The 27,151-nt window shown below is 42.0% G+C and overlaps 1 protein-coding gene across 2 annotated transcripts in view; it reads left to right on the top strand.

The window, feature by feature from the left end:
* Positions 1-26,842, top strand: part of LOC122563341 (lysine-specific demethylase 5B-like) — a 231,711-nt gene extending 204,869 nt beyond the window's left edge. For both annotated transcript variants that reach the window (XM_043717091.1, XM_043717092.1), the window contains 2 exons: positions 774-1,100; positions 26,070-26,842. In XM_043717091.1, the coding sequence (XP_043573026.1) occupies positions 774-1,100; positions 26,070-26,222 (480 nt within the window). In that variant the 3' untranslated portion in view covers positions 26,223-26,842. The remainder of the gene's footprint in view (positions 1-773; positions 1,101-26,069) is intronic.
* The last annotated feature ends 309 nt before the right edge of the window (positions 26,843-27,151 follow it).

A 27,151-nucleotide genomic window follows, 5' to 3' on the forward strand; every position in this document is an offset into this window, starting at 1 on the left:
CCAGTTAGGAGTGTCTGCCTTCTCCTCTTCTCACTCAAGACCGTGGCTGTGCAGGGAGTTGAGAAGTCATGGCATCCTGTGGAACTCCTAGCCAGAAGTAATACTGGAGTCCATTAAGGTATTGTTGGCCTTGATTCTGTCAGGCCAATTAAGAGGAATCCTATCTCTGAGAGTCGAGTCTGCATATCCAGGTCTCATTAATATTAATGTCCCGGAGCTGTGTAGTTAGACCAAGTAATTTGATATCTGAGCTATCTTGGAGATGGAGTATTGATTCTGTTGTACCATATTTTTATGTTGGTACTTTACCATCATCCTCACATAATTGGCACATGAATGCATGTCAACTTGTTTTATGGTGATCCAAAGCCGGCAATGTCGAACTGAAAGAATTCATAACTCCATTAATGTAGAAATTGACCTCAGATAAATGAGTAATTTTTAAACATACCTAGCTAATAGAAGGAGCTCTGCTCCGAGGTTTGCCATATTTTGTTCCTGACATTTCAAATTATGTTGAAACTGTTGGCTTAATTCCTGTTGGTTGATTAATTCAGTTCTGAAATCATAAGTAACTGTAAAGTCTTTGTGACCTAAGTGTTGTGAACTTAATTTTGTTTAAACATCAGAGAGAATACTTATGAGATTGGTTATCACAAGAACTCATGAGCAGTCAAGTACACGTGCTCAATAATGTCATAAAACTTATGTCAGAAAATTTAGCAGCTATTTCCCATCTAATGGGGTATATTGAGCTGTCTTTTCTGTTTTAGGGTGAAGATTGCTGTTTAAAGCCAGTGAAGAGAGAAGGAAACTGTGAGAAAAAGAAGAGACGGCTTGAAAAAGATGGTTCAGTGGGTGAAAAAAGAGAAAAATTGAAAAAACTAAACAATCCGAAAAAGAGAAATGTCAAATTAAACCAGGAACGAACAAAAAATCTAAGTTTGGTGAGAATAGAAGCAGAAACGTATTTGGAATTTCTACAGCCTCATGAGGCACTGTCAGTGATAATGGAGCCTCCATATTCTGAGCCAGAGGACTCTGAGGATGAAGATGCAATCTGCCCGGCAGAAAGCTGCCAGCAGCCAGAGGGGGATGAGGTCAGTCTTCAATGTTCCTGCGGTTATTCTTCACTACATCAGAGTATAATGAGGTGCACAGAAACTGCTGAATATTTAAAAGATGCAAACTTTAAAAGAATCTTGTGCTTCTATAATTTTATTTCTTTTCCTGTTTTCATAAATGTGACTAATTCTAATGAATTCCTGATCAGCTTCCCATTTCCTACCCTATATTAAATTTTAAATACTCTCATGCTTGACTTCTTTATCCTGATATCTTCCAAGCCCCAATTCTTCTGTGCTTGTTATCCAGTGCTGGCTTCAGTTGAACAGTGACTGATATTAAAATTCTTTTTTTCCCCAAATCCATGGCCTTATTCGGCACTCACTGGAATCTGTTCCAGTTTCATGACTTTCCAGGATGAACACTCCTCTTCCATGAACATCACTGATTATAATTGCTACACCAATAGTGGTCATGTCTTAAAATTACCAAAACCTTCAGTTCTGAAATTTCATTCATAAGTCTTTCTGTTGTCTATCTTTCCTTCTCTGACACACACCTTCAGATGTGTGTTATGGCCAAGCTTTTGGTCACAGTTATTAATAGCTGCTTATGTGGCTTTTCATCAATTTTATTTTTTGATATCATTCATGATTTGTGTTGGAGAGTTTAATACACTAATTGTTATTTGGCTCATTTGCTCCTCTCATTTATTTGTTTTATTACCTCCCACTTGGACTTGACTTGTAACTCTGAACCAGAAACCCACAGAGTGATGACATATCTCTATTAAAGTCATTTACTGAAAATGCGCTTTTAATTCCCACTAAGTAGGAATTGCATTCTTATTCTCCAGTGAGTGGAAGACAAACTGCAAAATCCACTTCTACTACTGCAGTGGAGATGTGAAATTGTGACTGGAGCAAGTGATAATAATTTCACCCTTTGAACTGTTGCCAGAGAGGTTGTATGTTTGAGACAATAATTAGTGTCAGGGGAGCAGAATAGTAGGGAGATCAAATACTGAAAATAATATGAAGTTATCATGGGAAATGGGAGCAGGTGTAGGCCATTCAGCCTGTTGAGCCTATTCTGCCATTTAGTAACATCCTGGCTAATCAGATTGCATTGAACAGTACAGCATCAGAACAGGCAGCTCAGCCTGCTCTGTCTGTGCCAACCATGATGCCTTTCTAAACTAATGCCACCTGCCTCCACACAGGTTTGTATCCCTCTATTCCATGCTTGTTCATGTGTCTGTCTAAATAACTTTTAAACCTTTGCTAACACATCTGCTTCTACCACTTTTCTCCTGGCAGCACATTCTAGGCATCTGCCACTATCTGTGTAAAAAAAAAACCCAAAAAGAACTTAGCTTGCACATCTCTTTTAAACTTTCCCCCTCTCATCTTAACCTACGCCCAAACTCTTCTGATAGCTCAGACACTCCAATCCAGGCAGCATCCTGGTAAACCTGTTTTGCACCCTCTCCAAAGCCTCCACATCATTCCTATAGTTGGTGATCAGAACTGCAGGTAATACTCCAAATGTGGCATCACCAAAATCTTGTACTGCAGCAATGTGACTTGCCAACTTGTAAACCCAGTGATCTGGCCAATGAAGGCAAACATCCCCTATGCCTTCTTTACTACCTTAACCACTTAAGTTGCCACTTTAAGGGAGCTATGGACTTGGACCCAAAGATCCCTCTGTATATTGATGCTCCTAAGGGTCCTGCTCCTATCAATACTCCTATGACCTGACCTCTGTACTGCTTATTTTGATAACTTTGCACTTCCTTTTAAATAGAGTTCTTTCAAATCCAACTTTGAATATATTCAGTGATCCAACCTTCACTGCTCTCTGTGATAGAGAATTCAAAAGACTAGCAACTCTGAGAAGAATCTCTGACCACTTTGAACTCTGTGTTCTACTTTTAAATTTACCGAAGAGGTGAAACATATTTTCAGCATTTACCCTGTCAAGCCCCTTCAAAATTTAGTATGCTTAAAAATAATTGCTTGTTTTTCTAAATTCCAAACAGTATAGGTCCAAACTGCTCAAACTTTCCTCTTAATTCTTTAATCAGTTCAGTGAAGTTCATTTGAATTGCTACCAGTGCACATTTTGAAGACCGGACTTGTTGTCCCAAGTACTACAAATTCGCCAAAGATTCTCAGACAGCACCTTCCAAACCCACGGTCACTTCCATCTAGAAGGACAAATGCAGCAGATATATGGGGATACCACCATCTCCAAGTTCCCTTCTGAGCTACTCACCATTCCTGACTTGGAAATATATCGCTATTACTTCACTGAGTCTGGGCCAAAATCCTGGAATTCCCTCCCTAATGCATTGTGGGTCAACCCACAGGAGGTGGACTGCAATGGTTCAAGAAAATAGCTCACCACCACCTTCTCAAAGGCAACTAGAGACAGGCAATAAATGCTCGCCAGCCAGCGATGCCCACATCCCACAAATGAATAAATTTTTTAAAAAGCCCTTAACTATAGCAAAACTTCATTTTTTGTCTCCAATGTCATTAAGACAGCAAACCACAGTCTTCTGTATCAACACACCAATCTTATGCCCCTTGTTTGAGTACGTGAAGAACTCAGTAGCAACATTTATAGGTTTCGCAAATAAATTACACTTGCCACATTATACTCCATCTGTCTCTTTACCAACTTTACCACTTAACCTGTCTGTATCTCTTTGTCTGTTTGCTTAGCCAGCCAGCGATGCCCACATCCCACAAATGAATAAATTTTTTAAAAATCCCTTAACTATAGCAAAACTTCATTTTTTGTCTCCAATGTCATTAAGACAGCAAACCACAGTCTTCTGTATCAACACACCAATCTTATGCCCCTTGTTTGAGTACGTCAAGAACTCAGTAGCAACATTTATAGGTTTCGCAAATAAATTACACTTGCCACATCTGTCTCTTTACCAACTTTACCACTTAACCTGTCTGTATCTCTTTGTCTGTTTGCTTACATTTTAACTTTGTATCATCAGAAATTTTGGATACAATACTTTTTGTTTTGAGCCATTAATATGGACGATTAATATCTGAAACCCCAGCTCTGATTGTGGCATTCCATTTTTACAAACTGCCAACTTGAAATGCCCATTTATCCCTACTCTCATCTTCCTGTCTCTTCAGCAAATTTCAATTCGTGCTAATATATTACCATCAACTCCATGAACAATTATTTGCAAGTTAATCTTCTAGATTGCCCTTTATGGACAATGAACATATTTATACACTCACCATTTGTTGCATATCCCTAATTGCCCTTGAGAGCCATTTTGAATCATTGCAGTCCATGTGGTGCAGATATACTTGGGAGAGAGTTCAAGTATCTTAACCAGCAATAATGAAGATTTATCGATGTAGTTCTAATTCCTGCCTTGTGAGATGGCACCAGAAAAAGATGTTCTTCCAGCCTTAGTCAGTGCAAACAATCTTTACATGGAGGGTAGATAATTGGGTAAACCAGGTCAGTTGAGCTTTTGGCTCTGGAGTTCTTGCAGCTTGCAAGCAGAATACAGATTTCAAGCAGAGTGAGTTTATTTAATGGTGAGTTCGTAGAAGTTGGAAGCAAGCGCTTTTCTTAAAATTTACTTTCTACTGCGACAAGCAACTTCTGGGTAGTAACTTGTAAAAAATAAGTTGAAATATGGCATAGCAAATTGTAGGATGCACATCCTATGAAATGTGGGAAGTCTTGAATGGAATTGGAATTGAATTGAATTTATTGTCACGTGTACCAAGGCATAGTGAAAAGCTTTGTCGTGCGAGCAATACAGGCAGATTACAGAGATAAGTAGTATGGATAAGTAAATAATATGTAACAGTGGCAAAAACAAAAACACAGGTGCAGGTGAATGTTAAGAGTTCATGAGTCCATTCAGTATTCTAATAACAGTGTAGAAACTGTTTCAATACCGGCTGGTACGTGCGTTCAGGCTTCTATACCTTCTCCCCGATGGTAGAGGTTGTAGAAAAACATTGTCAGGGTGGGATGGATCTTTCAGAATGCTGGCAGCCTTTCCTTGACAGCGGGCCTGGTAGATAGATTCTATAGGTGGGAGGTTGACCTTTGTGATTGTCCGGGCCGAGTTTGCCACTCTGTAACCTTGAATGGTACAATTACCATTCCAGTTAGTAATACAGCCAGATAGAATGCTTTTGATGGCGCACCTATAAAAGTTGGCAAGGGTATTCGCCGTCATGCCAAATTTTCTCAGCTGCTTGAGGAAGAAGAGACGTTGTTGGGCCTTTGTAACCAGTGTGTCCACATGAAGAGGATGACCGCTCCCAGGAGCTTGACACTCTCCACTCGTTCCACATCTGTGCTGTTAATGTGTAGGGGAGCATGAGTAGAATCCTGCCAAAAGTCAATTTGCTTGGTTTTGCCGGCATTGAGAGCTAGGGTGTTCTCAGTGCACCATTTTTCCAGGTCTTCGTCCTCCAGTTTGTAGTTTGTTTCATCGCCATCTGAGATTCGATTGACGATGGTGGTGTCATCAGCGAACTTGTAAATGGCATGTGTCTAGTATTTGGTGACGCACTCATTGGTATACAGTGAGTACAGTAGGGGGCTGACTACGTGGCCCCTGAGGGGCTCCAGTGTTGAGTGTTAGTGGGATGAAATATTGTCCCCAATCTTCACTGATTGTGGCCTGTGGGTCAGGATACTGAGGATCCAATTGCAGAGAGATCACTAAGTTTAGTAATCAGTCTCAAGGGAATAATGGTGTTGAAGAGGATCCAGTTGCAGAGAGTGGGGCTTTGTCCGAGATCACTAAGTTTAGTAATCAGTCTCAAGGGAATAATGGTGTTGAAGTATAGTCAATGAGTAGGATTCTTACGTAGCTGTTCTTGGTGTCAAGATGTTCTGGGAGGAATAAAGGGCAAGTGATATGGCATCTGATGTGGATCTGTTGGTCCGATAAGGCAAATTGGAGTGAGTCAAGAGTAGTGGGGAGGCTGGAGTTGATTAATGCTATGACCAGCTTTTCAAAGCACTTCATGACCATCAAAGTTAGGGCCACTGGGCAGTAGTCATTGAGATGTGCTGCAGGAGCCACCTTAGGTACAGGGATGATGTTGCCCCTCTTGAAACAGGCAGGGACAGTGGCCTGCTGCAGGGGGACGTTGAAGATATCCAAGAAGACCTCTGTCAGTTGAACTGCACATGCTCTGCGTGCACGGTTTGGTACTCCATCTGGTCCCATCACTTTCCTTGGATTCACACGAAGGAAAACTGATCTGACCTCTAATGCAGTGACTATTGGGATAGGTTTGTCAGGATTTGTTGGAATAGGTGTTACCTCTCCCGAAATTGTGTTCAAAGCTAGCATAGGAGGTGTTGAAACGATCTGGGAGGGATGTGTCATCGTCTGCTATCTTGCACTGTCTCTTTTTAGAACCTGTGATGTCGTTCAGTCCTTGCCATAGTCACCAGGTGTCCGTCTCGGTCTCTGGTTTGAATCGGTATTGGTCCTTGACTGTCTTAATGGCTCCGCGAAGGTCATATTTGGATTTCTTATATTTGAGTGGGTCTCCTGATCTAAAAACCTCATGTCTGGTTTTTAGCGGGTTCTATATGTCCTGATTCATCCAGGGTTTCCTGTTGGGGAACACGTGGATTGATTTCCTTAGTATGCAGTCCTCCATACACTTGCTGATAAAGTCTGTGATGGTGGTGGTTCATGACACACACTATTTGACTGTTGATCTTTTGGCTTTAGATACTGATGAGAGTCATGGTTCCTCAGGAATGCATGGCGCTGGCATCACTGGGAGCTCAGCTGAACAGCAGGGAAGGAATAAAAAGAGGAAGAGTACTACTGATAGGTGATTCTTTCGGGGAACAGATGAGCATGACTGCAGGGTCTTATGTTGCCTCCCTGATGCCAGGGTCAATGACTGCAGGGTATTTCTCTGAGGTCATGGTGTGGTTCATTTTGGTACAATGTCCTGGGAGGTAGGGAAATGAGATCCTGACAATGGAAGCTAGGAAGATGATGGAAAAGCAGGCCCTCCAAACCAATAATCTCAATATTTCTACCATTCCAAGTGCCTTTGAGCATAGAAACAGGAAAAATTGAATGTTTGAAGACATGCCTGGAAACTGGAGATAGAGAGCAGATTTCTGAAGCCTGGTGAGGGAATTTTTACAGCAAGTCAAAACATAATGCAAGGTGATATAAAGCGGCCATTCGTAAGTACAAGAAATGTTTGTGTGTTGAATCTTTAAAATTATGTCCCTTCATGGGATTATAGTTTTAAGTATGAGCGTTCACAAGTTGAATATCTGTAAATCGGAGACACCAGTACACAAATTGAAGTAAATGGATATGATTTAATTGTCATTACTGAGACATGGCTACAGCATGCCAGTGATTTGGAACATTGTATCAAAGTGCAAATTCTGTATTCAGGAAGCATGGACAAAATGAGAAAGGAGGCAGGGTAGTACTCCTAATGAGGGATGATGTAGATTAGATTACATTACATTACATTACAGTATGGAAACAGGCCCTTCGGCCCAACAAGTCCACACCTACCTGCCGAAGCGCAACCCACCCATACCCCTACATTTACCCCTTACCTAACACTACGGGCAATTTAGCATGGCCAATTCACCTAACCTGCACATCTTTGGACTGTGGGAGGAAACCGGAGCACCGGAGGAAACCCATGCAGACACAGGGAGAACGTGCAAACTCCACACAGTCAGTCGCCTGAGGCGGGAATTGAACCCGGGTCTCAGGCGCTGTGAGGCAGCAGTGCTAACCACTGTGCCACCGTGCCGCCCATTTTTAATCAAAGGATTAAGATGTAGTATCTGTGTTGGTGGAATTTAAAACCGCAAAGGCAAGCAAACATTGGTTGAAGTTATTAATGAACACAAAACTGAAGTACTAATTTTGGGCATGCTATAAATCTGGAAATTAGAGATGCACATAATGTGGATAATGGAATAATATTATGTCTCTTGAGTTTACATATAGACTGGGTTGACCAGGTTTGATGCTGTGGTGGATGATTTTCTGTTTTTATGGGTTTCTGAAATAACATGTTGAGGAACCACCTAGCAATCAGGCTGTTTTGGATTTAGTGTTTTGTAATGAGAAAGGGCTAATTAATAAGTTTGCTGTAAATGAGCCTTTGGGAAATAGTGAACATTGTATGATAGAACATAGTTCCTTCTGAAGCTCGGGTCTTAAATCTGAGCAAAGGAGGTATGCGGGACAAGTTGGCTAAGAAAGATTGGGAAAATAACACCAAAAGACTTCATGGTAGACAGCCAATAGCTAGCCATAGACACAGAAATCTACAGCACAGAAAAAAAGCCTTTCGGCTCATAGCAGTCAAAAACAACCACCTGATTACGCTCACCCCATTTTCCAGAGTCTTGTATGCCTTGGCATTGCAGGTGGATATCTAAATATTACTAAAATGTTTTGAGGGTTTCTCCCTTTACCATCCTACAGGCAGTGAGTTCCAGATTTTCATCACCATCTGGGTGAAAGTATTTTTCCTCCCATCTCCTCTAAACTGTCTGTCTCCCACCTTAAAATCTTGTTTGTTGTCACACCTGGCACAAAGGAGCTTAGTTGTTCTGGGGTTACCATTGACCAGAAACTGAATTGGACTAACCATACTGTGGCTAAAAGAGTAGGTCAGAGGCTGGGAATCCTGCAGCAAGTGACTCACCACCTGATTCCTCAAAGCCTATCCACCATCTAGAAGGCATAGGTCTGGAGCGTAATGGAATACTCCCAACTTGCTGAATGGATGCAGTTCCAACAACAGTAAAGAGACTTGACATTATTGTCAGTAAGGCTCACCACTTGAATGGCCTCATATCTCCAAACATTTAATCCCTCTGCCGTCAACTTTCAGTAAGGGGAGTGTAAACTATCAACAGCATACATTGCAGGCATTCATCAAGGCTTCTTGGCACCATCCAAACCCATGACCATCTCCACCTAAAGGTCAAGGGCAGCAGACACATAGGAACGTCACCACTTGCAGTTAGCCAGAACTTAACCAATAGAGATATATTACTGTGAATCCTCTGCGCCCTATTTTCATGTGTTGTGTTTTTAAAAATCACTTTAACCACATTCACTAGCTTTCACTTTTCCATGCTCAATTATGTCCTCAAAAAAAATCTTAAACATATTTGTAAAACCACAATGGACACAGTAGATTTCAAAGAACTGTGTACTTGAATCCCTTGGTCTTTCTATTCGACAGCAATACTCAGGACCCTACAATTAAGTATATAAGTCCTGCACTTGTTTGTTCTACCAAAATGCAATATCTTGCATTTATTCAAATTAAACTTCATCTGCCATTTCTCAGTCTAATAGCCCAATTGATCAAGACCTCTCAGATAACCTTCATTGTCAACTATACCACCAATTTTGGTGGCATCTGCAAACTTACTAGCCATGCCTTCTAAATTCACGTGTTTATAAAAATAAAAATAGGCCTCCTGTCCACAGCAGTAGTCAGGATATGGGGAAGAAACTAGATCACACGTTAGAAAATCATGTATGAAAGACACCATTACAATAATATTAAAAGCAAATTACTGCGGATGCTGGAATCTGAAACCAAAAGAGAAAATGCTGGAAAATCTCAGCACGTCTGGCAGCATCTGTAAGGAGAGGAAAGAGCTGATGTTGTCAAAGGGTCAGTAGACTTGAAACGTCAGCTCTTTTCTCTCGTTACAGATGCGGCCAGACCTACTGAGATTTTCCAGCATTTTCTCTCTCGCCATTACAATAATCATTGGGGACTTCAAAATATCGGTGGACTGACAAAATCAAATTCGTAATACGGATCTCTAGAAAAGGAATTTGTGGAATGTCTGAGATTTCTTTTTCCCTGGAGCTGCTTGTGATTGAGCCTACGAAGGCACAGGCATTGTGCCTGCGGTTTGAGAGGGAGAAACTGGAATCAGATGTCATGGTATTACAGTTGAGTGAAGGTGACTACAAAGATATGAGGTAGGAGCAGGCCCGAATTGATTGTAAGGCGAGCCTAGTAGGGAAGACAGTGGAGCAGCAATGGCAGGTGTTTATGGGGTAAATCAGGAGGCACAGCAGAAATCCTTCCCGTGGAAGAAGAAGCATTCAAAGTTTGGGAGAAGATTTGTAGCTCGGGTGCTCGTTGTTTTGGTTCTGTTCGCCAAGCTGGGAATTTTTGTTGCAGACGTTTCGTCCCCTGTCTAGGTGACATCCTCAGTGCTTGGAAGCCTCCTGTGAAGCGCTTCTGTGATGTTTCTTCTGGTTTCTTCTAGCTGTCTTCCTGTTTGTCCTATGTAGTGTTTTGTGCAGAACAGACAACAAGATGGGGAACCTATCAACAAAGACTGCATACTCAAACCTGTGCCTCACAACACACTTCACATTCAACAACCAAATATATGAACAAATCAATGGCACACCCATGGGCTCACCCATCTCTGGACTCATAGCAGAAGCGGTAATGCAAAGGTTAGAACAAACAGTCTTGCCGCAAATTCAACCCAAACTCTGGGTCAGATATGTAGATGATACCTTTATAATCATTAAACACACAAATAGAGAACACACACCGGATCATCAACGCCACACTCACAGGAATCCGATTCACGAGAGAGGAAGAAAAGGACAACCAACTCCCCATTCCTAGACGTGATGGTACAGAGAACACTGAACGGAGAATTCACCACAAAGGTATACAGGAAAGCCACACACACAGACCATGTCCTAAACCACGAAAGCAACCACCACAACACACACAAGCAGTTGCATCAAGACACTGTTCAAAAGGGCCACAACACACTGCGGTACACCAGAACTGCAAAAAGAGGAAGAAGAACACCTATATAATGTATTCGCCAAAAACGGATACCCCCGCAATTTCATCAACAGATACCTAAGGGAAAGACAACAGAATGAGGATATGCCACAACCCAAAGGACTAGCCACCAAAGGACTAGCCACACTACCATACATCAAAAACATTTCTGAACTGACAGCCAGACTACTGTGACCCAATATACCGGCCACTGCAGCGGACAGCTGGAACTGACAACCGGAGGCGGCAGATACAAATCACTATAAATGCTGGAGGAAACACCACAGAAGCGCTTCACAGGAGGCTCCCAAGCACTGAGGATGTCACCTAGACAGGGGACGAAACGTCTGCAACAAAAATTCCCAGCTCGGCGAACAGAACCACAACAGAAGAAGCAGCATAGTAAGGGAAGGAAGAGGTAACCATGACAGGACAACATAAAAGCAAAAGAAAAAGCATACAACGTAATGAAGATGATTAGGAAGCCTTTAAAAATCACGAGGATAGCTAAAAAAGCAATTAGTGGGGAGAAGATTAAATAAGAGAGTATGTAGCTAGTAAAATAAAAGATGGCAAGAGTTTTATAGACATCTAAACGGGATCTTTATCAGATGGGCCAATGGGCTGAGAAGCGTTTATGGGGTTTAATTTAAATGAATGTGAGGTGCTGCATTTTGGAAAAGCAAATCGGGGCAGGATTTACACACTTAACAGTAAGGTCCTGGGGAGTGTTGCTGAACAAAGAGACTTGGAGTGCAGGTTCACCATAGTTCCTTGAAAGTGGAATCGCAAATAGATGGGATAGTGAAAAGGGATTTGATATGCTTTCCTTTATTGGTCAGTGCATCGATTGTTGGAATTGGGAGGTCGTATTGTGGCTGTACACGGCATTGGTTAGGCCACTTTTGAAATATTGTGTGCAATTCTGGTCTCCCCCTTCTGGGAACGATGTTGTGAAACTTGAAAAGGTTCAGAAAAGATTTACAAGGATGTTGTCAGGGTTGAAGGGTTTGAGTTTGGGAGAGGCCGAATAGGCTGAGGTTTTTTTCAGTATGGGATCAGGGGCTGAGGGGTGACGATAGAGGTTTATAAAATCATGAGGGGCAATGGATAGGGTGAATAGACAAGGTCCTTTCTCTGGAGTGGGAGAGTCCAGAACTAGAGGGCAAAAGTTTAGGGTGAGAGGCGAAAGATTTAAAAGGGACCTCAGGGGCAGTTCTTTCATACAGCGGGTGGTGCGTGTATGGAACGAGCTGCCAGGGAAAGTGGTGGAGGCTGGTACAACTACAACATTTAAAATGTATCTGGATGGGTATATGACTAGGAAGGGTTTAGAGAAATATGGACCAGGTGCTGGCAAATGGGGCTAGATTAGTTGAGGATACCTGGTTGGCATGGTGAATTCAGACCAAAGAGTCTGTTTCCATGCTGTACATCTCTATGATTCTAAAAGGTCAAGAGCGGACATTGGGCAATTGGAAAATTAGGCTGAAGAGTTCGTAATGGGGAATGTAGAAATGGCAAATGAACTGTATAGGTACTTTGCATCAGTTTTCAAAATGGAAAACACCAGCAGAATACCAGAACTTCAAGAGAGTGAAGGGGCCATCGTTAAGGAGAGGGTGCTATCTGGGAAAGCTGAAAGACCTGAACAACTAACTAGACTGCTGAAGGAGATAGCTGAGGGAATTGTGGAGGTTTTGGTGATCTTCCAGGCATCACTGGAGTCAGGGAAGGTCCCAGAGGAGTGGAAAATTCCTCATGTTACACCCCTATTTAAGAAGGGAGAGAAGCAGAAGACAGGAAACTATAGACCAGTTAGCCTGATGTTGGTAGTTGGTAAGATTTTGATGTCCATTTTATTAGGGATGAAATTGCAGAGTACTTGATCATGCATGGTAAAATAGGGCAGAGTCAGCACGGCTTTGTCAAGAGGAGGTCATGCTTGACAAATCTGTTAGAATTCTTTGAGGATGTAACAAACAAGTTAATACAAAGGAGAGTCAGTAGACCTGTTTTATTTGGATTTCCAGAATGCCTTTGATAAGGTTCTGTACAGGAGGCTCTTAAAGAAGTTAAGAGCTAAATGGTTTTAGGATAAGGTATAGAGAATTGGCTGACTGGCAGAAGGCAGTGTGGATAAAGGTGTCTTTGACAGGCTAGCAGCTGATGACTAGTGGAGTTCCACAGGGGTCAGTATTAGGGCTACCACTATTAGTGTTATACATTAACGATCTGAACAAAAAGACTGAGGACATTGTTGCTAAGTTTACAGATGATGCAAAGATAGGTGGAGGGATAGGGAGTGTTGACAAAGTGGGGATGTGTGGAAGGACTTGGGTAGAGTAGGAGAGTGAGCAAAGAAATGTCAGATGGAATACAGTGTGGGAAAATGAGATTATGCACCTTGGTAGGAAGACTATTTTCTAAATGAGGAAAGGCCTCAATCTGGAACATAAAGGGACTTGGAAGTCCTAGCTGGGAGTTCTCTTAAGGTGAACATGCAGGCTCAGTTGGCAATTAGGAAGGGAAGTTCATTTCAAGGGGGCCATAATACAAGAACAGAGGTGTACTGCTGAGCTATAAAGCTCTGGTCAGACCACGTGAAATATTGAGTGTAGTTTTGGGCCCTGTATCTCATGAAAGATGCACTGGCTTTGGAGATGGTCCAAATATAATAATGATCCCAGGAATGAAGGTCTTGTCATATGAGGAGTGGTTAGATCCGTACTCAGTGGAGTTTAGAAGGATGAGGAGTGGTCCAATTGAAATTTATGGAAGATGTTTCTGCAAGTAGGAGAGAGTAAGACCCAGGACCATGGCGTCAGAGTAGAGGGGCGACCCTTTAGAATTGAGATGTAGAGTAATTTCTGGAGCCAGTAGGTAGTGACTCTGTGGATCTCATTGTCACAGAGGGCTGTGGAAGCCAAATCATTGAGTCATTTAAGACCGAGCTAGATGGTGAGGGGATTAAGGGTTGCTGGGATAAGGCAGGAGAATGGGGTTGAGAAATATATCGGCTATGATCAATTGGTGGAGTAGACTTGATGGACCAAACTTGCTAATTTTGTTCCCATATCTCCTAGTGTTTCAGAAGGATGTGATTGTGCCAAAGGGGTGCAGAAGAGATTCAGCAGGATGTTGCCGTGGGTGGAGCTTCTGAGTGATGAGGGGAAACTGGAGAAGCTCAGGTTTTTTTTGGAGCAGGAAGGTTGAGGGGCACCCTGGCAGAGGTATATAAATTTGAGGGGATATGAACAGGATGGATAGAAAACAGCTGTTCTCCTCAGTTGTAGATTTAATAACAAGGTACATAATTTTAAAGTGAAAGGCCAGTTTAGAATAGTCTGAAATGCACCGCCTGAAGGGATAGTTTAGGTGGATAAACTCTCGACCTTTAAAAACTACCTGGAAAAGCACGTGAAATGTAACATGCAGGGCTAATGGGTGGCATGGTGGCTCAGTGGTTAGTACTGTTGCCTCAGTGCCAGGGACCCAGGTTCAATTCCTACTTCTGGCTATCTGTGTGGAGTTTGCACATTCTCCCTGTGTCTGCGTGGGTTTCCTCCAGGTGCTCCAGTTTCCTCCCATAATCCAAAGATGTGCAGATCAGATGAATTGGCCATGCTAAATTGCCCATAGTGATCAGGGATGTGTAGGTTTGGTGCATTAGTCAGGGGTAAATGTAACGTACTAGAGGAATGGTCTGGATGGGTTACTCTTTGGAGGGTCAGTGTGGACTTGATGGGCTGAGGGGCCTGTTTACACACTAGGAATTCTACAAAAAAAAGCTATGGGTCTGGTGCTGTTAAGTGGGACTGGTATAAATTTTATATTTTTGATGAACAGACTCAGTAGGCTGAAGGGTCCCTTCTAAACTGTATGATTCTCTGGGCCTAGAACACTATTCCGAGGAATTGATGCAGAAATGTCCAGGGGCTGAGATGATTGGCCTCCAACAACTACAACCACTTTTCCTTTTAGGACTCCAACTAGAGAAGAGTTTTCTTTGTCACTGTTGATCAGTTTTGCTCATTGTTGAGGTCTGTCCCTTCCTGAGTTACTTTGCCAATTTGTACCCCAATCACTATTCTGATAAGGACTGTGATATTTCTCTCATTGCTTTTAAATTTACCTGTTTCTGATTCGTCCGGGTTTAATCTTCTTACCTACTTGTCTATCTCACTTCAGTTACAATCCAGTGATTGGAGATTGGAAACCTTGGATATTTTCTATTTTACTTTCAATCCTAGTTCCTCAATATCTCTAGTTCATATTTCTAGTTCCGCCTATGTTGTTCATTCCAATGCGGACTGCCATAATATAGGTTGCACAACAATATACCTATTTCTTTCCCAGACATGAGTTCTCCATAATGCTAACAGTAGACAGGCAACGTCGAACATTACAGTGCAGTACAGGCCCTCTATTTTGTGCCAACCTGTGGAACCAATCTGAAGCCCATCTAACCTACACTATTCCATTTTCATCCACATGTTTATCCAATGACCATTTAAATGCCTTCAGTTTGGTGAATCTAGTACTGTTGCAGGCAGGGCATTCCACCCCCCTACTACTGAGTAATGAAACCACCACTGACATCTGTCCTATATCTATCACCCCTCCATTTAAAGCTATGCCCCCTAATGCTAGCCATCACCATCCGAGGAAAAAGGCTCTCATTATTCACCCTATCTAACCTTCTGATTATCTTGTATGTCTCAATCACCTCTCAACCTTCTTCTCTCTAATAAAAACAGCCTCAAGTCCCTCAGCCTTTCCTCTTAAAACCTTCCCTCCATACCAGGCAACATCCTAGTAAATCTCCCCAGAAAGCTTTCTCATTCTTCCTATAATGCGGTGACCAGAACTGTATGCAATACTCCAAGTGTGGCTGCACCATAGTTTTGTACAGCTGCAATGTGCGCTCATGGCTCTGAAACTCAATCCCTCTACCAATAAAAGCTAACCGACCAGACTCCTCCGTAACATCAATCAAGTCTGGGTGGCAACTTGCAGAGATCTATGTACCTGGACACCGAGATCTCTCTGCTCATCTGCACTACCAAGAATCTTAGCATTACCCAGTACTCTTTATTCCTGTTGCTCCTTCCAAAGTGAATCACCTCTCACTTTTCTGCATTAAACTCCATTTGCCACACCTCTCAGCCCAGCTCTGCAGCTTCTCTATGTCCCTCTATAACCTTCAACATCCTTTGGCAATACCCACAACTCCACTGATCTAAGTGTCATCCAAATTTACTAACCCATTCTTTCATACCCTCATCCAGGTCATTTATAAAAATAACAAACAGTAGTGGACCAAAACACATCCTTGCTGTACACTACTCTTAACTGAACTCCAGGATGAACATTTCCCATCAACTACCACTTTCATCTAGCCAATTTCTGATCCAAACCGCTAAATCATCTTTAATCTCATGCCTCAGTATTTTGTGCAATAGCCTACCGTGGGGAGCCTTATCAATCGCCTTGCTGAAATCCATATGCACCACATCAACTGCTTTACCCTCGTCCACCTGTTTGGTCATTTTCTCAAAGAACTCAACAAGGTTTGTGAGGCACGATCTACCCTTCGTAAAACCATGTTGACTGTCCCTATTCAACTTATTCCTCTCTAGATGATTGTAAATCCTATCTCTAATAACCTTTTCCAATACTTTACCCACAACCGAAGTTCAAGACTCATTGGTCTATAATTATCAGGGTTGTCTCTGCTCCCTTTCTTGAACAAGGAGGCAACATTTGCTCTCCTCCAGTCTTCTGGCACTATTCCTGTAGACAATGACAACATAAAGATCAAAGTCAAAGGCTCTGTAATCTTTTCCCTGACTTCCCAGAGAATCCTAGGATAAATCCCATTCCCCCCAGGGAACTTATCTATCTTTACACTTTCCAGAATTGCTAACATCTCTTCCTTGTGAACCTCACTCCCGTCTAGTCTGGTAACCTGTATCTCAGTATTCTCCTCGACAACTATTTCTTTTTCAAGTGTGAATACCGACGAGAAATATTCATTTAGCGCTTCTCCTATCTCCTTGGTCTCAACGCACAACTTCCCACTACTGTCCTTGATTGACCCTAATCTTAGTCTAGTCATTCTTTTATTCCTGATATACCAATTCAAAGCTTTAGGGTTTTTCTTGATCCTATCTGCCTACGACTTCTCGTCCCCTTCTGGCTCTTCTTAGCTCTCTCTTTGAGTCTTTCCAGGCTAACTTGTAACTCTCAAGCGCCCTAACTGAGCCTTCACGTCTCATCCAAACATAAGCCGCCGCCTTCCTCTTGACAAGAGAGTCAACTTCTTTTGTAAACCACGGCTCCCTCGCTCGACCACTTCCTCCCTGCCTAACAAGTACAGACTTATCAGGGACCTGCAGTAGATGACCTTGAATAAGCTCCACATTTCAATTGTGCCCATCCCTGCAGTTTCCTTCCCCATCCTATGCATCCTACATCTTGCCTAATTGCATCATAATTGCCTTTCCCCAGGTATAACTCTTACCCTGCATTATATACCTATCTCTTTCCATTGCTAAAGTAAACATAACTGAGTTGTGATCATTATCACCAAAGTGCTCACCTACATCCAAATCTAACACCTTGCTGAGTTTATTACCCAGTACAAAATACAATGTGCCTCACCTCTTCTTGGCCTGTCTACATACTGTGTCAGGAAACCCTCCTGCACACATTGGACAAAAAACTGACCCACCTAAAGTGCTCAAACTATAGTATTTCCAGTAAATATTTGGAAAGTTAAATTCCCCCATGCCAATGACCCTGTTACTCTTGCTCCTATCCAGAATCATCCTTGCTATCCTTTCCACTACATCTCTGGAACTATTTGGAGGCCTATAGGAAACTCCCAACAGGGTGACCTCTCCTGTCTTGTTCCTAACCTCAGCCCATACTACCTCAGTAGACAAGTCCTCAAATCTCCTTTCTGCCACCATATTACTGTCCTTGACTAACAATGCCACACCTCCCCCTCCTTTTGCCATCTTCTCTGTTCTTACTGAAACATCAAAATCCCGGAACCTGTAACAATCATTCCTGTCTCTGCTCTATCCATATCTCTGACCACAACATTGAAGTCCCAGGTACCAACCCATGCTGCAAGTTCACCCACCTTATTCCCGATGCTCCTGGTGTAGACACACTTCAAACCACGTTCCTGCTTGCCAGTGCATTCTTGCGATTTTGAAACCTTACTGATCTCACTACTCTGAACTTCCTCGACACTGGAACTTCAATTTAGGTTCCCATCACCCTGCTGAATTAGTTGAAATTGATACCCTGCTAGTTCATTCTGTTTGTAGAGGTCCCACCTTCCCCAGAATGAGCCCCAATTATCCAGGTATCTGAAATTAGATTAGATTAGATTAGATTAGATTACAGTGTGGAAACAGGCCCTTCGGCCCGCTAACATGTGGCATGGGTAACAAACCAGAGATAGCAACTCTGTTTGTTCTAGCTCTAAGCTTCCACCCTGGCTCCTTGAATTTCTGCCTTAAATCCCCATCCCATTTACTACTTGTGTTGTTAGTGCCCATGTGGACCACAACTCTGGGCTGCTCCCCTTCCTCCTGAAGGATCCTGAAAACATGATGCAAAATATCATGAACCCTGGCACCTGGGCCACAACACACCAACCGTGAGTGTCTCTCGTTCAGATAGAACCTCCTGTCTGTCCCCCTAATTATAGAGTCCCTAATGCTCCACTCCTCTTCCTCCTTTCCTTCTGAGCAAGAGGGACAGACCCTGTTGCAAAAATCTGTAGCCCATGGCTTACCCCTGGTAAATCCTTCCTCCCTCAACGGTATCCAAAGCAGTATACTTGTTATGGAGGGCAACGGCACAAGCAATCCCTGCACTGTGTGCCAGTTCACTTTCTGTCCCCTGACTGTAACCATTCTGCCTTTCTCTTGCATCTGAGGTATGACTACCTCCCTGTAACTCCTCTCAATAATCCCCTCCCCCTCCGCCTCCGGAATGATCTGAAGTTCTTCTAGTTCTCCAGCTCCAGTGACCTAACATGGTTTTCGAGGAGCTGGAGTTGGCTGCATTTCGTGTAAATGCAGTCAGCAGGGACACTCATGGTGACTTTTACCTCCCACATTCTGCAGGTGGAACATTCAACTGCCTAATCTCCATTTCTTTGCCTATGCTGCTCCCAGACTTAATTGCTCACTGCTTCTGCTCCCCTTTAAAAATTGGCTCCCAATGATGCCCATTTTACAGCCAGACCTTCATGCCTGCTGAATATAAGCTTTTAATTGTACCTGTTATTTGTTATACTTGCATTTGTGCCTGAAATTATAATTTGGGTTAGAAAAGTTAGATAAGGATTAGTGAAGACACTTACAATCAGAAACAAGAGAAGTTATAACGGGGAACAGTGATGGCAGACTAATTAAATACATATTTGGTTTTGCCTTCACAAGAAACCAATGCATCCCATGAATGTTTGGGAGGGCAGGATCTAGTGACAGTGAGGAACTGAAGGAAATTGATATTAGTAGGGAAATTAATGGGATCAATGGCCCATAAGTCCCTCACGTCTAAATAATCTGTATCCCACAGTACTTAAGGAAGTGACCCTAGCATTAGTGGATGCATTGGTGGTCATCTTTAAAGATTCTGTAGACTCTGGAACAGTTCCTATGCAAAGGGGGGTAACTAATGTAACCCCACTAATATAAAGAAAAATGTGGTTGAGAGAAAACATAGAATTATAGTTTAGTTGGCCTGACATCAGTACTGGGGGAAATGTGAAAATTCATTATGAAAGATTTTATAGCGCAGTACTTGAAAAGTAGTAACAGATCGGATAGAGTTTCTGCGAATAATGAGAGGGAAATTTGTGTTTGACAAATCTACCATCACAGAATCATTGAGTATACAGCATGGAACAGGCCCTTCGGCCCAACCCATCCATGCCAACCAGGTTTCCTAAACTGAATGAATCCTATTTGCCCTGCATTTGACCCATATGCCTCTAAACCTTTCCTCTTCATGTACATATCCAAATGTCTTTTTAATGTTGTAATTGTATCTACCTCTACCACTTCCTCTGGCAACTTGTTCCATATATGCATCACCTTCTATGTGGAAAAACGTGATCCTCCAACCTCTTTTAAATCTTTTCACTCTCACTTTAAAGCTATGCCGTCTGATTTTGGAATCTACTACCCTGATGAACAGACCTTGTCTATTCACACTATCTATGCCCCTTGTGATTTCATAAATACCTATAAGGTCACCCCTCAGCCTCCAGGGAAAAAAGTCCCAGTCTATCAAAACTCCCTTTGTAACTCAAACATTCCAGTCTTGCCAAAATACTTGTAATTCTTATTTGGTCCCTTTTGAGTTTGATAACATTCGTCCCATTAGCAGGGAAATCAGAATTGTACACGGTGTAGGTTATTTTGTTATAACGTGCATTTCGTCAATGCGAATTTGCCATAGTGCGATTGATGAATTGGAGGTGCTGTTTCTACAGCACGAATTTTAAAAAATGTGCATTGGCTGTAATGTGATTAGAGCGCCAACATTTTAAGCGCTGTTTCTAAAACATCATTTTTCTGTAACACGGGGTTGCACATGAACACAACCATGGCATTATAGAAGAATTGACTGTAATTCCAAATGTTGCTTCACCAATGTCTTGTGCAGCTGTAACATGACACCTCAACTGCTGTACTCAGTGCTGTGGCATCTGAGGGCAAGCAAGACAAATGCCGTCTTCACCAATCTGTCTAATTGGCATCACTTTCAAGGAATCATGTACCCCTTGGTCTTTCTGTTTGATAACACTCCCTGGGGCCCTACCATTACTGTGCAACTTCTGTCCTGCTTTGTCTTACCAAATTGCAACACCTCACACTTATCTGCATTAAACTCCATCTATCATTCCTCAGCCCACTGGCCCAGTTGATCAAGATCCCATTGTACTCTTAAATGTCCTCTTTCGTTGTCCACTGTACCACCAATTCTCATGTCATTCGCAAACTTACTAACCATGCCTCCTATAATCTCATTCAAATCATTTATATAAATGACAGACAATAGTGACCTAGCATCTTGTGGTACAAAGGTAGTCACAGGCCTCCAGTCTGAAAACAATCTTCCCCACCACTGTCTCAACTTGTACATGAAGCCAATTTTGTATCCAATTGGTTGGCTCTCCCTGGACCCCATATGATCTAACCTTACTGACATGTGTACCATGCGGTACCATGTCGAAGGATTTGCTAAAGTCCATGTACATAACATCTACCACATTGCTTTCATCTATCTTGGTCACCTGTTCAATAAATTCAATCAAATTTGTGGGAGACAATTTTCCTCAACAGTAATGCTGACTATCCTTAATCGGTCCTTGCTTTTCCAAATGTTCGTAGATCCTGTCTCTCAGAATTGCCTCCAACAATCATGTTAGGCTCCTGATTTTTTCTTAAGTGTACTCCTTCACCACCTGTACTCAAGGGATTCACTTGATCCCACCTGTCCATACCTCACATATACCACCACCTTTTTCTTGACCAGAGTCTCAATGTCTCTAGTCATCCAGTATTCACTTCTCCTGCCAGCTTTGCCCTTCACACTAATAGGAACATGCTTGCCCTGAACTCCTCTTCTCTTGCTTTCGAAAGCATCTCACTTGCCAGACATTTGTTTACCTCCGAACAGCCGCCTCCAGTCAACTTTTGGAAGTTCTTGTCAATTAAGAATTTTAACTTGTGGATCAGGCCTTTTCCATATCAATTTTAAAACTAATACATTTATGGCCACTGGTCCCAAAGTGCTCCCTGACTAACACCTCGGTCACTTTCCTACCTTATCTCCCAAGGGTAAGTTGAGTTTTGTTCTTTCCCTTTGGGCAAATGTATGGCGTTTGAAATATAATGTCAATAAATGTGAGGTTATCAACTTCGTTAACAAAAACCAGAAGACAGCTTATTATCAGAATAGTGATGGACTGGGAAAGGGAAAGGTGCAATAAGACACATGTATCCTTGTACACCAGTCACAAAGTAAGGATGCCAATGCAGCAGGTGCTTAGGAAAGCAAATGGTGTGTTGGTCTTCATAGCAAGAGGATTCTACTACAGTAGTGGGGATGTTTTGCTACAGTTGTATAGGACATTGGTGAGACCACTCCTGGAGCATTGTGTGCAGCTTTGGTCATATTATTTGAGGAAAATTGTTCTGGCTGTGGAGAGAGTGCAACAGAGATTTCCCAGGTTGTTTCCTGGGATAGCATGATGATTTTTGAAGAGAGGCTTGATCATTAGGGTTATGTTCACTGGAGTTTAGAAGAATGGTGGGGCGGTTCTAAACGAAACCTATAAAATTCTAACAAGGCAATAAACCCTAAACGCAGCAGGAATGCTCCTGATTGTCAGAGACTCCAGAACCAGAGGTCATAGTCTTAAAGATCCAGGGTAAGCCATTTGGTATTGAGATAAGAAATTTCTTCACGCAAAGCGTGGTAAGCCTGTAGAATCCTTTGCCATAGAAAGTGGTTGAAACCAAAAGATTGAATGCTTTAAAGAAGGATTTGGATATAATTCTTAGTACTAAAGAGACCAATGTGTATGGGGGGGAGAAAAGTGGCAACAGGCTGCCAAGTTGGATGATAAGCCATGATTATGTTGAATGACGAAGCAGGTTTGAAGGGCTGAATGGTCTCCTAACCCAAACATTTCTATGTAACTATTTCCACCATATTCATCTGATGCTGTATAAATCAAACTTTTCTGCTGATCACTCCTTTGGCTGATGCTCAGTACCTTGATGTTCAGACAATTTAATTTGCTTTTCTTCGTCAACAATTTAACAATGTTTTGTTATTAATTTTACTTTCCCTGCTTTTGGTGTATTTATTTTCTTCTGTTATTATTATAATGTTGCACCACTTACCCATCTCTCTTACCTCGCTGTCATGCACTCCCTTCTCTCCTTCTCCTTGCTTGCTTATTTAATCACGTTTTCTGGTTTTAAGTCATTTCTATAGTTCCAGTTGTATAACTGTTTCACAACCTTGAATTGCTGCTAGTGTACACATGAAATGGAACCTTAGAGATATGATTACTTTCCTAATTAATTGATCGCTATGCACAATATTATTGGTTCAAGCAAGCTAGAAATGACCACCTTTGTAGTTCTGCTTTTGAATTCAGGACCCAAGTCCTAATTTTCCTCCAGGTGAACTATTTCCATGTTTTGAAATGGTTCACCACATCTCATGATGTTTACCTGTCCTTGGTCTTTTTTCCAGGCATTTCTAAACATTGCCTGTGTTAGGCAACTTGCCCTCAACAATACAGCTCGTTCTAATGGATAAGTAAAAAGATATTTAATTTTTAGATAGGCTTCCCCTTCTGAATCTAATTTCCTTTTGTTTTCCAATGATTTTGAGGACATGACTTTGTTCTGAATTAGCAGATATTGTGGATCAAATTCTTGTGCAGTAAACCTTTGCAACTCTCTATCCCCAGAAATTAAGATTAATTGCAATAAGAGTCGCTAGTAACTGGACTCCAGGCTGACACATTGCCTTCTTTCAGAAAGCCAGTTTCTAATCCGAACTGCTAAGTCACCCTCGATCCCATGCCTCTGCATTTTCTCCAACTGCCTACCATGTGGAACCTTATCAAAAGCTTTACTGAAGTCCATGTACACCATGTCAGCTACCCTACCCTCATCTACATGCTTGGTCACCTTCTCAAAAAACTGAGACATGACCTGCCCTTGACCATGTTGACTATCTCCAGTCAAATTGTTGCTTGCTAGATGAATATAAATCCTATCTCTTATAATCCTTTCTAAAACTTTTCCTGCAACTGAAGTAAGGCTCACTGGTCTATAATTATCTGAGTCATCTCTACTACCCTTCTTGAACAAGGGTACATCATTTGCAATCCTCCAGTTTTCTGGTACTAAACCTGTAGACAATGACGACTCAAATATCAAAGCCAAAGGCTCTGCTATCTCCTCCCTAGCTTCCCAGAGAATCCTCTGATAAATCCCATCCGGCCCAGGGAACTTGTCTTCTTTCACTCCTCCGAGCATTGGTAGCACCTGTTCGTAACTAAACTCGATCCTTTCTAGTCTAATATCTCATACCTCACTCTTCTCCTCTACAATATTCTCCTTTTCCTGAGTGAAAACCGATAAGAAATGTACGTTTAGCACCTCTCTGATCTCCACAGGGTCCACACACAACTTTGCACTTCTGTCCTTGACTGGCCCTATTCCTACCCTAGTCATCCTTTTATTCCTCACATACCTATAGAAAGCTAAGGGTTCTCCTTTATTCTAACTGCTAAAGACTGCTCATGTCTTCTCTTTGCTCTTCTTATCTGTCTCTTTAAATCCTTCCTAGCAAATCTGTAACACTCCATCGCCTCATTTGAACCATCTTGTCTCATCGTCACATAAGCCGCCCCTTCTGCTTAATAAGAGATGCAATTTCTGTAGTAAACCACGGTTCCCTTACCTTATCACTTCCTCCCTGCCTGACAGGGACATACCCATCAAAGACATGCAATATCTGTTCCTAAACCAGCTCCACATTTTGATTGTCGCCATCCCTGCATTTGCCAGCCCATTCTATGCATCCTAAGTCTTGCCTAATCGCATTATAATTGCCCTTGCCCCATCGATAATTCTTGCCCTGTGGCATGTACCAATCCCTTTTCATCGCTAAACTAAACGTAACTGAATTATGGCCATTCTCTCCTAAGGGCTCACCTTCCACTAAATTAAACACGTGGCCTGGTTCATTACCAAGTATCAGATCCAGTGTGGCCTCCCCTCTTGTCGGCTCTTTGACATACTGTGTCACGGTGACTGGATGGGCGGCACGGTGGCACAGTGGTTAGCACTGCTGCCTCACAGCGCCAGAGACATTCTCCCCATGTCTGCGTGGGTTTCCTCCGGGTGCTCCGGTTTCCTCCCATAGTCCAAAGATGTGCAGGTCAATTGGCCATGCTAAATTGCCCATAGTGTTAGGTGCATTAATCAGAGGGAATTGGTTCTGGGTGGGTTACTCTATGGAGAGTTGGTGTGGACTGGTTGGGCTGAAGGGCCTGTTTCCACACTGTAGGGAATCTAATCTAAAAGCCTCCTGCACGCATTGGGCAAAACTTGATCCATCCGACATACTAGAGTTATATAATTTCCAGTCAATGTTGGGCAAGTTAAAGTCCCCCATAATGACCACCCTGTTCCTTTCACTCCTACCCAGAAACACTGATGCAAAATACACATTTAGTATCTCTTCTTGAAATGAAAACAGAAGATGGTAGAAATTCTTAGTACATGAGTCATTATCTGTGATGAACAGCCTGAAAAGGTCAAGTTGACTGATTCTCCCTCAGATGCAGCCTAACCTGCTCAGCGTTTCCAGAATTTTCTATTTTGTTTTTTATTGTACAGTCATCAATCAGGCATATGTGAAATGCTGTTTGGGTTCAGCTGTTGCACATTCTTTTGACAAAGGTACAATGTAATGGAATGTTAAGAACCTACAGGGAAAAAACAAAATGGCACAAAATATGGCACATATGCCTGTTAAAATCAGACCGTTTTGGTTAGCATCCTGTATGGAGGCTTGTGCCCAGCGATTCTATTTCAGGTTTCAAGCATCATTTGGATTCTGGGCTCCAGTTTGCCCACCGGTAAAAGGGACTTCCATACCAAACGTTTTAATCTTGTAATGAACTTTTTGTGGAGTTTACATATAAATTTTGACCATTTCTCTTGGACCTGATCTTGTGGATCACAAAATGGAAGAGATAGGTGAGCTGATTTCAACCAATTTATGCCTCTTGTTCCTATCTTTATACATTTCCAGACAAACTAGGCATAACAAACATCAAAATTGGTACCTTTGATTTGCAAGTGTATCTGAAACAATAAATTCACATGGAAATCCTGAAAAGTAACTTGAGGGAATTATGAAATACCATAGCAGTTACTTATTGGTGGAAACATCTGTTATTTTTAGATTCAACTCTTACTCTATAAAACACATTTGAATAATGAAGTAGAATTAAGATGATATTGTTAGTAAGCAATGTCTCCCTTTTATGTATAGGTTGACTGGGTCCAGTGTGATGGCAGCTGCAACCAGTGGTTCCACCAGATCTGTGTAGGTGTGTCCTCAGAAACAGCAGAAAAGGAGGACTATATCTGCATCAACTGTACTGTAAAAGACCAGAACAACAGGAAACAGAATGGCCAGGGCTAGTGTTTGGCAGCGTGCTAATGAATCACATACTCCACAAGAAGCAGTGGATTTGGTATCTCTACAACCCACAAATGGTGCTATATCTCTACTCATGGGATCATCTACAAGGACACTCAAAATTTTCCACCTTTGTATTTTCTCATTCTTGTAAGAACTTTTTGTCTGTGGTTGTGAAAGTATACGATGCTGGCTACACCCAGGGTTTTCTACCCGTTGTGGGGGCAATTGGCTCTGGTTGAACAATGCCATACCCCTATATCTCGTCTGAGACTTGCCTGCATAGATACCCAATCCTGTTGGGTGTTAAAGATATGCAAACACCAAAAAAAATTTTTTTTATGGGGTCCTCTGTTCAGTACAATATCTTAATCTTAGAGAGATTCTGACTTGTGTTTTGTAGGTTAGTTTTATTTATCTCAGCAATAACAGGTTTGTGAGTTAAAGGGCCAGATACAATTTCTCAAGTTTGGCTGTTGTACAGAATGCAGGAATTTAGGCTCCTAGTGGCACAGGAAAATTGGATAATCTGTAATCATACTGCCTACGCTGTACTTTGGCTTTTTTGGTAGCTTGTATCTAATGTTGCAGTCTCCTTTGTGAAATAAACCTTTGTTTATGAATGAGCTTTGCAGGCTGCAGTTTGTAATGCACCATATTTGAAAATCTATAATTTATAGACAGTGCATTGCCATTTCTGCACCAAATTTAAACATCAGATGCACTGGTACTGTGGCAACAATGAAGGCTGACAGATTGTGGGGAAATAAAATAGAGGCTTAATTAATTCCACTTTGCTCAAATCCTGATGAAATCATTAGCAAATAGCACAAACGGAATAATATTTCCAAAGTCACTGCAGCAATGCCTACATAGGTAATCTTGGCTGTAACTATTGGGTTTAGGAGTGATGTCTTTTTAATCCATTTGCC

The sequence above is a fragment of the Chiloscyllium plagiosum genome, chromosome 26, assembly GCF_004010195.1.
Source record: "Chiloscyllium plagiosum isolate BGI_BamShark_2017 chromosome 26, ASM401019v2, whole genome shotgun sequence".
Taxonomy (NCBI): domain Eukaryota; kingdom Metazoa; phylum Chordata; class Chondrichthyes; order Orectolobiformes; family Hemiscylliidae; genus Chiloscyllium; species Chiloscyllium plagiosum.